Raw genomic sequence first — 12,076 nt, 5'->3', positions numbered from 1 at the left:
GGTCTCTCAAAAATGATGACAGCTACCAATTTCCACAAATGCCAGGCATTATTTAATAAATATTACAGCCCTTAAAATGAACAGAGAAATATCCCCGGTCTATCTTCACCCCAATCTTTCCCCTACCAATACTACAGTATACATTCTCCTTTTAAAATGGGATCAATTCCTGACAGGTTGAAAGGAACAAGGTAGGAAACTGGGTAAACATAAGAGCCGGGATTCCCAGACTTCCCTTCTCTTTCGAAGCTGATCCAAGGACTCACAAGCAGCTGTTTAAGACAATGAGGGCTCTGATGCTTTCCATCTCACCCAAGGCAAGAGCAGACTCTGTTATGATTTTATGTCTCCAACCGTTCCAATCACAGTTTCCAGGACAGAGACGAAACCACGCAGGGCTTCAGTCCTGGCCTCACTCTGCTTCACAGAGATTTGCACTTCTGAGTTCTCAGGCTTCAACAGCAATTCCGTTAAGAAGAGACCACCAGTACCGTCCTGAGCACTGAGGTAGGCTTTCCAGGGCTGTGCCCCAGGCTTGCTCATTGCGATGGTCTGAATGTTCACTACTTTTAGAGCCATTTGTAGAGTGTCGGGCTGGACTTCTCCCTGCCAAGGAAGCACCTGATGGTAAGAAACTGTGAGGCTAAGCCATGTTTTCTCAAAACACTCAGCGGTAAGCTGGAGATTGGGAACCAGCACGAGAGCTCCAGAGTCCGGAGGTTCTTGTGCTCCTTCTTTGTTCTCTTCAGCAATCAAGTGTCCTAAAAGAGTGAGAAGACTTTATAAGAGATGCTCTTAATCAGCACCTTAACTTTACAGCCCGCACTGCTCCCAGTACTCACGGTGGAGGGCATTGAAAGCAAGAGAATCAAGCAAGAGAAGCCTTGGGCACACAGCCAGCCAGCTCCAGGCCATACTGGCTGTCTCATAAACATCAAAAACGAAACACATTTATACTGTGTCTTTCTTTAGATAAATGGCTTATATGAGCCATGATGAATTCCCCTCATGCCCAGAAAGGATTCTAACTCAGGCAACGGTCTGAAGTTTAACTACAGAATTTTACTTCCCACCAGTCACCACAAGGGGCGGTAGAAAGCGTCACCATGAAAAGATGTCAGGTAAACACTGTTTTTACCTGATGTGGCAAAGGATGCATTGTGGGGAAGCTCAAGGCGATGAGGCTCTATCTTCTGGCATTTAGAGATAGTTGCCCAGTGGGCTTTGCCATACACTGGCGCCAGCGTATTGAAGTCTGAAGCCCAGCTATTCACTGGTCGTTCTGGTTGATCCTCCAAAAGTCCAAGAGAAGGGTCAGACTTAGGACTACACAGGATCTGCTTAGTTTTATCAATGCCAACCAAGAGGAGGCGATAATAGAAGAGACCCCGGTCTCGTACAGCCATATCCTTTTCTTCCTCTGAGAAAAAAGGATGGATTGAGTTAAACCTCATTGGGTTTTATTGAATAAAACACCCTACTCTCTTCTACCCTCTGTGCTAGCCATAAGGCGACAAAGAAAAGAAGAAGGTGAGATAATTCACAAAGTATCATTTTCTCCTTAAGTCCCAAACAATGAAAGCTGTGGGTCTCAGCGCATGCCATCCTCTGAGAGACCTACCTATGCAGTAAAGCAACAGACGTCCCAGCACGTCCTGGCACTCAGCAGGGCGTGAGAGGAAAAGGCGCATCAGAGCCGTCAGCAGCTCCATCTTAACAGCAGGAAAAGTCTCCGACTTCACACTTTCTACAAAGTCCTCCAACACATAAGGAGCATTGGGGATTTTTTCCCCGTGGACCCCAAGTAACCAGATAAGTGCCTGTTTCCCCTAGGAATAAGAAAATAATAGATGCTTAACATGTGGCTGCCCAGAAGAGGGCATGTTGGACAGACACCAGTCTGGCTCTTCCCTACAGCCAGCAGATAAACTATCCCCTTCCGTTGCTGTAACCTGTACCGTGTGACCCACCCCACTGCTCTAAAACAAACAAGAATGAACTTCCACTGCACACAGACTTGGGCTAGGGAAGGGCAGTCGGCAGGATGTTGACTTAGCAGACATGAGGCCCTGAGTTTGATGTCCAGTGTTACACACAAAACACCTGAGGGTGATGGGCCACATCTATAACACCCTCAAAGTCAGCTACATAGTGACTTCGAGGACAACCTGGAGTTTGTGACAGTGTCTTTAAAAAGAAACAAACAAAAACAAAACAAAATGTCCTAATATATAAAGGAAAACTCAAACTTTTGTTAGCCAATGTTGATTAGGCAACAAATTAGGTTTTCTTAATTTGGGGGTCTTTTGTTCAATTTAAGGTTTACTATTTCTTTTCTCGTTTGCTTTGCTTTGGTCTTTTTCCAACTGTGCAGCCCTGGTTGCTCTCCAATTCAGAGCTCTACCAGTCTTTGCTCCCAAGTGTTGGGATCAAAGGTGTGTGCCGGAGTTAACATCCTTTACAATCTATATTTCATCTCTGCTACCCTAGACCCAACTGGGGAAGTGGCCACTAGAGCCATTTACGAGAATTCTTACATGGCTGGTCTGTCCTATGCCCCTCTCATGGTAATTCTGCTCCTTCCTCTCCTTTCTCTCCCAAGCCCAGGAATCCTAAAGACTCACCTCTGTCTGTTCTGCCCAGTCATTGGCTGCTGGCATCTTTATTTATCAATCAGAACCAACTAGGCAGGGTCCCTCAGTGTCTTCTGTGCAGACACTTGTGTAAGCAGTTTTGGGGACCAAAATTAATCCGAGTTACACTGAGGACCAGGTTGCCTCCTGTGACTTCAACAGCAACTCCCACTCTTCTACCTTTGATGCTGGGCTGGCATTGCTCTCAATGACAACTTTGTAAAGCTCATTTCCTGGTAGGGTGGTGGGCTCATGGCCTACATGGTCTCCAAGGAGTAAGAAACCCTGGACCACCCACCCCACCCCAGCAAGGATACTGAGAACAAGAGGGGCCCTCAGTTGCTGAGGAGTCCCCATCCCAACTCGGCCCCCAACACTGAGCATCTCCCTCACAAATTTCCATTCCAGACACCCATAAAAACAGAAGGGGCCTAAGGAGCCCTCCTTACTCTCTTGAATACCATTAATAAAGTTTGATGCACCCCCCATCCAAAAAAAAATATTGTAACACAAGCAGCAGCACTAGGACAAACCCACTTCACCTATCTCGAAAATTAGCAAACAAAAGAACTGCCACCAACATAAAGCCCCACGGTGTAAATCTGACCCATAATTACTCAGAAGGACGCTGGATTCAAAGAATTTGTAACTGAAACTATAGATAAGTCTTCTTTTTATAACTTATGTGCTGTTTATGTCCCAGAGAACATCAGGATTTTAAAGAGAAGTTAGGTTCCATTTCAGGGCTAGAGAATAGCTCAGGTGTACAAGTGTTTACCTAGTGAAAGTTTGATCCTCGGCACCACAAACTAAACCAAATACAGATTTCATTTCAGAAGGCAGGGTCCTATAATCCATTCTATGATCAGAAGTAAAAAGAGATTCTACCTCACTGTCTTGAATGTTCTCCTCACAGCCGGGCAGGGCCTGACACACAGCTTCAGTACACTGAGGGCATAACCAGACAAGGTCTCGGAAAGTCTGCACCACCACTACAATACAGCCCAGGACACAAGAGAACAAGTTAGAGACTCCATGCCGAAAAGAATCTCAGGAAAAGTTGTGTATTCAGATTAGGTTCTGACTGAATTTCTGTAAAACAGGTTTTGAAGCGGGTTATTAATTAATTGAAAAATGGGCAATCCACTGAATTTCACACACAGCGGGTTGACATGAAGGTAGGTAAATATATACAGGAGCATTTTGTGAATATAATGCTGGGGACAAAGGTGGGGCAGAGTTGCCGACTGACACTGAACACAGCATCTACATCAGCCTCAGGAAAAGGCACTCCTACACTTCATATTCTACTAGCCTTCCTTGCCTCGCTTCAGCCCAGCCTTGGAAGATGGATGAAGCAAAAGGGGGAGAGAGAAGTGAGCTGAGCTTCCTAGTAACTTCATTACCCACAGCACAGCCTCTCATCACTCCTAACAGCCACAAGTCTGCCCTTTTAAATATACAGAGCCCACGCTTCTCTGAGAGCAATAGATGATTCGAGGACACGGTTCAGCCTATATGTGGGAAATTCATTGAACAAAAAGATTTCTTTAAACAACTACTATGAGCTAAGTACTTACAAAATAAGAAAAAGAAAGAAGGAAAGAAGGAAGGAAGAGGGGGGAGGAAAAAATTCTAGGAAGGCATTCATTACCTGTAGTGATATGTTCTTGTCGAAGTCCCAGCAACTCTGTTAGAATCTGCACACATTGGTCTGTGTAAGTCTTGGCAATATTACCTATGGAGGAAGGAAAGGTGAAGTTCTAGCATGTCATTCTAAAATCATTCCCCATTAGCCAAAGACAAAGTTGCACACCTGTAATCCTAGCATTGAGAGAATGCAGCAGGAGGATCACAAGTTAGAGGCATGTCTGGACTAAATAGCAAGACTATGTTTTAAAAATGAATAACGGGCTGGAGAGATGGCTCAGAGGTTAAGAGCACTGACTGCTCTTCCAGAGGTCCTGAGTTCAATTCCCAGCAACCACATGGTGGCTCACAGCCATCTGTAATGGGATCTGATGCCCTCTTCTGGTGTGTCTGAGGACAGCTACAGTGTGCTCACAAACGTAAGTTTAACTGAGTAGTGGTGATGCACACTTTAAATACGAGCACTGGTGATGCAGAGGCAGGCAGATCTCTGTGAGTTCGAGGCCAGCCTGGTCTACAGAGCTACTTCCAGGACAGCCTGGGCTACACAGAGAAACCCTGTTTGGTTAAAAAGACAAAGATGTCTGTGACGGTTAATCTTCACTCTGGTCTTGACTGGATTGACCACCATCATGGAAACCTGCTTCTAGATAAGTCTGTAAGAGTGTTCCTACAAAGGTTTATCTGAAAAGAGGGGACCCATCTTGAATGTGGAAGGCACCATCATGTGGCTTTGGGATCCTAGCATAAATAAAAAGGGAAAAGTGAGCTTATCCCCGGCATTAACCCTTCTCTGCTCTGAATGAAGATGCAATGTGACCTCACACTCCGACCACTGCTGACTGTATCCCTCCACCGTAAGCCAACACAAACTCTTCTATCCTTAAGTAGCTTCTGATCAGGTACTGTGGTCAGGGGACAAGAAAAATAACTAATACATTGACCAAAGATACCTTTAAAAGAAAAAAAAAAAAAACAAATTACAATTAAGAAAGAATCTAAGTCTGCAGCACTGGGAATAATGTTTAAAATAAACCCAAGGGTATTTTTCACTTGATCAAAAGAAACTTCCTGGGGGGAAACAATTCCTACAGCAGAAGGCTGAGTTCTGAGAAAAGTATGGGATGTAAGTTTTGGTTCATTTATTAAAGACAAGGTCTTGCTGCCTTACTAGGATGGCCTTGAACTTGGGATTTTCCTGCTTCAGTCTCTTGGGTGCTGATCACAGGCTTGTACCATATTCGACTGAGGCACCCTTCTAGAAGCAACACACCGGAATAGGAATTTCCTGCTGCAGATACCTGAGGGCAATCTTTTAAGTTTAAGAACCTTTATTGTCTTCTTTGTCCCTAGTAATTTGTGAGGATTCCTCATCCTCGACAGTTAAGTCTTAGCCCTCTCAATCTCAGTTCGCCAGCCACTTTCATGTTTTGAATGTTTCTAGCCTTTGAAGTTCCAAACTGAGCAGTCAGAAAGTCTCTAAAATTAAGGAATTACTCTATGTTGGTCTAACTTAACACTATACGAAGCCTGCAGTAGAAGAAGCAAAGGATTTTTAGTTACGACAGCTGGGTTCCACTCAATTTGGAAACTATCTGATCTTTTGTCCTCTTAGTAACCTTTTTGTAGCTAAGTTTCTTCATCTTTAAAATACCCACTATTACTGCCTTACAAGACCGTAAGATAATACACATGAAAACGGTATAGAAGGTAATAGAGTAAATACTTGTTGTTCGATGTTCAAATTATCTATACTGTCTACCTAGAGAAACGAAACAACTTGATTAAAACAAAACAACTTTTTTCCTATGCTTGTAATCACTGACACAAGACACGAATCAGCCCAAAGCATGAGATACTTTGTCTTTGAAACAGGGTTCATTTCCTACTGTCTCCTGTGGACTCCCTGGCCTCCGCTCTAGCTGGCTGACCTGATGCCCTAAGAAACAAAAGTATCAGGTATTTACCTATAGCAAAGATGGCAGCCTGTGCAAAGTCAGCAGACACATCAGTGCAGTACCCTCGCAGCTCTTCAAGCACCTGCTGCACGTTCTCATCGTTCACCAGCTCGCACAGCACCTCCACCTTCTGCAGCTTGATATAGTGGGGCTCCGAGTAAGAGCAAAAAAACTTTTTGTAGTGACTGCTAAAGTGACCTGGCAAACTATGCAAGACCTGGCGGACATGGCAGAGAGCAGCAAAGCAGAGCTCTCGGCTCTCTGAAGAACAGGCAGCCAGCAAGGGTCCCTTGACTCGTACAAGCACATCAGTTTGTACGTGGGGGAACTTTTTTGCCAAAATCAGAAAAAGTTTGGTGGCTCCCATCACCACACCAGTGCTGCTGCTCTTGAGATAGCTGTCCAACAAATTGAGGATATCAAACAGTTCCTCCTCACTGCGGGGTTGGTAGCGGAGCAGAAAGTTCAGTACTTCAGCCTGGCCCCACTGGTCCAGTTTTGACATTCTGTCCAAAAACCAAGACAAAAGCACCATTTTAATACCAAATGGAACATTCTACATACAACTGTCATGAAACAAATCATAACAAGAGAGGGAGGGGATTCTTAAAAATAGACTATGCCAAAATCAAATTCCTTTTACGTTAAAAAGTGGGCTTTACATTCCACACCAAGGACTATAGAGATGATCTGTGGAGAAACACATTTGCTGTCAAGCCTGTTGACCTGAGTTCAATCTCCAGGGCTCACATGGTGGAAGAAATGATTACCAAAAGCTATCCTCTGGCTTCAACACATATGCCGTGGCCTATGCTTGCATGGAACACGCACACACGCACACAGGATGCACACACATACATGTGCCCTCATGCACATAAAATAATTTAATTCTATGAAGCTAGAAGAGCATGTACTACTCTTCCACAGGATCAGAGTTTGATCCCAGCAACCAACCACATCAGGTGGCTGTCAACCACCTATAACTTCCACTCCAGGAGGATCCGACCCCTCTGGGCTTTGGGGGCTCATGCTATGTGTGAATCTACACACACACACACACACACACACACACACACACACACACACACTTAAAAATAAAAAATTAATTTTAAAAAGAAATTCTAAGACGAGGTGATGGTACAAGTCGATATCTATTTAAAGCTAAAGATATGATCAATATAAATCAGATACGAATTCTCTACATTAATTATTTTCTAGCAATGGAGACTGAACCAGGTCTCATAGATGCTATCAAGTATTTACTGCTAAACTATATTATACCTCTAGGGGCAGGTTTTCTATTATTTTTCCCAAGATTTACTTATTTTTATTTCATTTGTTTGAGTATTTTACCTACATTTAAATGTACTATGTGCAGCCTGGTACCCTAGGCCAGAAGAGGGTACCGGATCCCCTGAAACTAGAGTTAAAGGCAGTTGTGAGTCATCACATGGATGGTGAGAACTGAAACCTGGTCCTCCTCTGAAGAGCAGCAAGTACTCTTAACCTCTGAGCCACCTCCCCAAGACTCCAGATTTTCTAACTTTTAAGATAAATAACTGGCTTAGCTTGGGGAACATAACAGGTACTGGAGAACAAACGTATCTGCACAGCACATTTCTACTATATTTACAAATCAAGAAAAAGTAAGTCGGATGAAAATAATCCTCTCAGTGAAATACAAGTCAACTGATAATTGTGGTAAGCTTGAAGTTACTTCTGGGCCAGTAAGATGGTTCAGTGGGTTAAACTGCTTGCTGTGTAAGCTTAACAATTTGAGATCTATTTCTGGAACCCACTTAAAAGTGGAAAGAGAGAACCAACTCCTCTAAGTTGTCTCCTGACCTTATGCTGAGGCACATGTAGACCTAAATCCTTATCACCACCACTCCATCATACACAATAATAAAGGAGGACTTTGTTTAATACATCAACAAAATCCTACCATGATTCATATCTCATAAAAAAAAAAGAGCATCCAAACCTATTTAAGAGATGGTGGGCAATGGGCTTATTAATGACAACACCTCCTTCCTGTTTTAAAATTTCCTCTAGAGACCTCAGACAGTTCACAACCACAATTGGATCCTGGTCACGCAGAAGACTGTATAACTCATTGACTAGAGCACCATCTAAAACAAAGATCAAAGATTACAGATAAAGAACACCTTGAGTCATACTGATAGAACCAGAGTAATAGCTCTGGCCAGACAAAACTACATCTCTGCTAAAAGAAACAACAAAGGCAGTACCAACTAACATCATTCTGCATGTGAGAGGGAACGTATAAGTCAAGAAGCAAACTTCTTTCAAAGACTGAAAATAGGAGCCAAAAATAAAACAAACACGCATGCATACTATTTAGAGACATGCAAAATAGTGCAGACACATTATTATTTTCTACCAAGCAGCATAGTTTTTTCCCCCCCAAATTATATACATACTAGAGACACAAATAAAGACTGAGCATGATGGATGAGCTTACCTACTTCAGAGTCTCCATGAAGATTATGCATCTTGGCACAGCCAAGGACGGCCACTCTTCTGACATATGAAGCTTTGTCCCGCAGACCATTGACAACAGGCTGCTGGATATACTCCTGTACACCAGGCATCCTAAGAAACATCCAGATCTTGAAATACCAGTTTTGACAAAATTAAGTTCTTCTTCAATCATCAGAGGTTTAGTTTAAAGACGACTTAAAGTTCATGTTTGAATGTATATCTGTCTACTAGATCATAAGAAATTGGAAAAAGCCTCTCTCAAATTTAATAAGGCATAATTTGACTCTTCATTTGGAATAATGCAGCATACCCAGCACAAATTGTTACAGTAGTGGCTCATTAAACATCTTTAACCAAAACTCAGAGCTCTTTTAGTAAGATAGAGGAAAATCACCTTTAAGAAAACCATAAGATTCAGTACGGAAAGTCAAAGTAATGGCTGAGGATCTGAGTTCAAAGTAGACTGGTGCTTGCTGTAGTATTCAGGAACTTAAGCTGTCCTCCCTACAAACCTGCTCCACAGCCTCTTATATTCACCAGCCCTGAGGACCAGGGAAGCAAAGCCCTCACCTGAGGCTACACATGCTCCGTAGTGCCAGTCCTCGCACCATTGGGTTGGGGTCTGAGCAGTCTTTGCAGAGTGTATTGATAGCCAAGAGCGCTAGATCAGGTTTTAAAGGTGCATATGTGCCCATATACAGATAAACCAACTTTTTCTGAACGATATCTACAGTGGCGCTGGCCTTCACCATTTCCATGAAAACATCAGACATGTCCAAGCCCTGAGTCATGTGCCTGTGACAAACATACAAAGCAGACAGAAGTAAAACACACAATTCCCAATCTGTAAGGAGAGTTTTATTTACATATTTTCTGGCTATCTAACTAAACTATGAGTTCTTAGAGAAATACAACTGGACCTACTTCACATTACCCAAAACTTACTATTATGGGCCTGCGACTGCTGCTCTTTCTTTTCTTTTTTTTTTTTTTTTTTTTTTCCTGGAGCTGGGGACCGAACCCAGGGCCTTGCGCTTCCTAGGCAAGCGCTCTACCACTGAGCTAAATCCCCAGCCCCCACTGTTCTTTATTTTCAACACTGTTGAATCCTTGGTACATTTCAATGACATGATATGGCAACAGCATACTCAATGTTAACACCCCAGAGTTATGATATAGGGACATCATCTATAAGACGGTACATGCTAGAGAGAGAGAGCTCAATGGTTAAAGAAGCATTTTGTTGCTCTTGCAAGAGAGCTGGGTTCAATTCCCAGCACCCATATGATAGTTCACAACCATTGCTAACTATAGCTCCAGGAGATCTGATGCCTTCTTCTGACATGCACAGACACCAGGTATGAGGCATACTTGTGGTACACCTACACATGCAGGCAAAATGCTCATAAACATTAAAAAAAAAGCTGGGCATGGTGAACCACACCTTTAACCCCAGCACTTCAGGTGGGTGGATCTTTGTGAGTTCAAAGCCATCGTGGTCTACAAAGTAAGTTCCCAGGATAGCTAGGGCTGTCTCAAAACAAAAACATAAAAACAGAGTAGATATAGGAACAGGTGTTTAGGAACTCAAGATCAACTAAGAAACCAGCCAAAAATCCTGTGTAAGAACTTGAAGTAATGCACAAGACACAAACCAAGAAGATCCATACCCACATGCCACTATGGAAGTCAGAAAAAGCTTCTTCTTCACAGAATACTTTTTAGCTACATGATCAGCTCACTAGGCAAATGTGACACCTTTAACGATACATGCTATGAGGCACAAGCAAGAACTGAATATTCTTTTTGTTCCTTGGGTGACAAGATAAAAGTTTAGCTCTGATTCCACTGATTTGTTGTTGAACCAAACCACTACAAACAGCTGAGATGTTTGTTTACAAAAAAGGTCCTGGATTCTATCCCATCCTAATGAAATCTGAACCGATCCCTGGATTTTAAAAAAAGCACCCCAAGGGACTTTTGTGTTCTACCTACATTCTTGAGCTAATATAGATTAGTATAGATTAGTTAGGTGTTCAAACATATATAATAGAAAAAAATCCTAACTGAAGTGAGGAGACGAGGCTACTTATTAATAAACTACCACAACAGGATTTGGTAACGGCAGCCTGAGCCAATGCTACAGCTTTAGTGACAAAGAATAGATATTTTGAATTTTTCATGCCACCTGACAGTAGACAATGTCTTCAAGGTTGACTAGCATGCTTGGTAGGGTGCCTGGTGACATTCCTCACGCAAATACAGCCAGAATAGTAGGTTTAACGAGGAAAACTACCCAAGTAGAAATGCCAAGCAAGCAGAGAGATATACAGGTCTGAATCTAGGGGGACAAAAAAGAACTGTACTGTGTAAGTCATTGAACCAGAAGTCAGCAGCAACTGCCTGTGGTATGAGGGAAACCTCTCAACTGGGTAAGTCTTCCACATGGGAGACTGAGATGACAATCAAGAAATGCAACCTCGGGGGCTGGGGATTTAGCTCAGTGGTAGAGCGCTTACCTAGGAAGCGCAAGGCCCTGGGTTCGGTCCCCAGCTCCGAAAAAAAGAACCAAAAAAAAAAAAAAAAAAAAAAAAAAAAGGAATGCAACCTCAAAGCCAAGAGGTAAAAGTGCCATGTATGAAGCTTCATTGACTTTTTTAGAGTGACTGCAGGTGGAGTCTCGAAGAGGATTAAAAGTGGGGCAGGATGGGGGAAGGTAGGGGTGGGAGTTAGCATTCTATGGTAGGTTGGTGATACCTAATAACTCGCTGGATGACATTCCGGTAGCGCAGCCTATCAGCCTGAATATGAGGGTTACACAGAGCCTTCTTCAGTTCCTTCACCACGTCCTCAGAGCCAAGATATGGCATCTTCACCAACAGTCACGGGACAGTTTCCACAGACCCGTAGGGAACTCGTGGGCTCCTTCTAATTTCGATGTGGGAGCCTGAATAAAGGAAATGTAGTCAGTGAAAACACTGAAGGCAAGATGTCACTCTGCGGTCCCCGCCCCAGGGCCGAACACTTACTTCACCCCTCCGCCCTTGGGCAAGCCCCGACCCTAGATCCGCAGGCCGTTCGCTCTGCCCAGCAGATCTTTTCAAGTATCTCTGGGCCCAGTTACGTATTCTATACTCGACCAGCTAAAGGCCAAAGACGTAGCACAGTCTGCTCCCCGGAATCTAGTTTTAGTGGCCGAGGCCATCACACAACAACCTAGCCAGCTTCCTGCGGAAATCCCGCCCCGTCACCCTGAAACATTCCGAGGCGCTTTCCAGTCGCTCCGAGCGCCGAGCACAGGCGGGACCGACCCTAGGACGCCCTTCCCCC

The 12,076-nt window shown here is 43.6% G+C and overlaps 1 protein-coding gene across 9 annotated transcripts; it reads right to left on the bottom strand.

Annotated features, from left to right (window-relative positions):
• Positions 1 to 29: 29 nt before the first annotated feature.
• On the bottom strand, positions 30 to 12,075 carry Ap4b1 (adaptor related protein complex 4 subunit beta 1). Of its 9 annotated transcripts, none has more exons than XM_017590915.2 (11): positions 11,963 to 12,075; positions 11,504 to 11,693; positions 9,317 to 9,541; positions 8,727 to 8,857; positions 8,226 to 8,373; positions 6,251 to 6,747; positions 4,288 to 4,371; positions 3,522 to 3,625; positions 1,622 to 1,829; positions 1,139 to 1,420; positions 30 to 761 (listed from the first exon to the last, which is right to left on the bottom strand). In XM_017590915.2, exons 2-11 carry the CDS (start codon positions 11,614 to 11,616, stop codon positions 334 to 336), a joined length of 2,220 nt encoding a protein of 739 aa, XP_017446404.1. In that variant the 5' UTR covers positions 11,617 to 11,693; positions 11,963 to 12,075; the 3' UTR covers positions 30 to 333. The 9 variants fall into 9 exon arrangements, with proteins under 9 accessions (XP_017446404.1, XP_006233143.1, XP_063137978.1 ...); XM_006233081.5 differs by lacking the exon at positions 11,963 to 12,075 and adding an exon at positions 11,776 to 11,916; XM_063281908.1 differs by lacking the exons at positions 9,317 to 9,541; positions 11,963 to 12,075 and adding an exon at positions 11,776 to 11,916.
• Position 12,076: the final 1 nt, after the last annotated feature.

The sequence above is a fragment of the Rattus norvegicus genome, chromosome 2, assembly GCF_036323735.1.
Source record: "Rattus norvegicus strain BN/NHsdMcwi chromosome 2, GRCr8, whole genome shotgun sequence".
NCBI classification, from domain to species: Eukaryota; Metazoa; Chordata; class Mammalia; order Rodentia; family Muridae; genus Rattus; species Rattus norvegicus.
The sequence above is the reverse complement of the archived record's forward strand: the minus strand, read 5'-3'. Positions and strand labels throughout refer to the sequence as shown.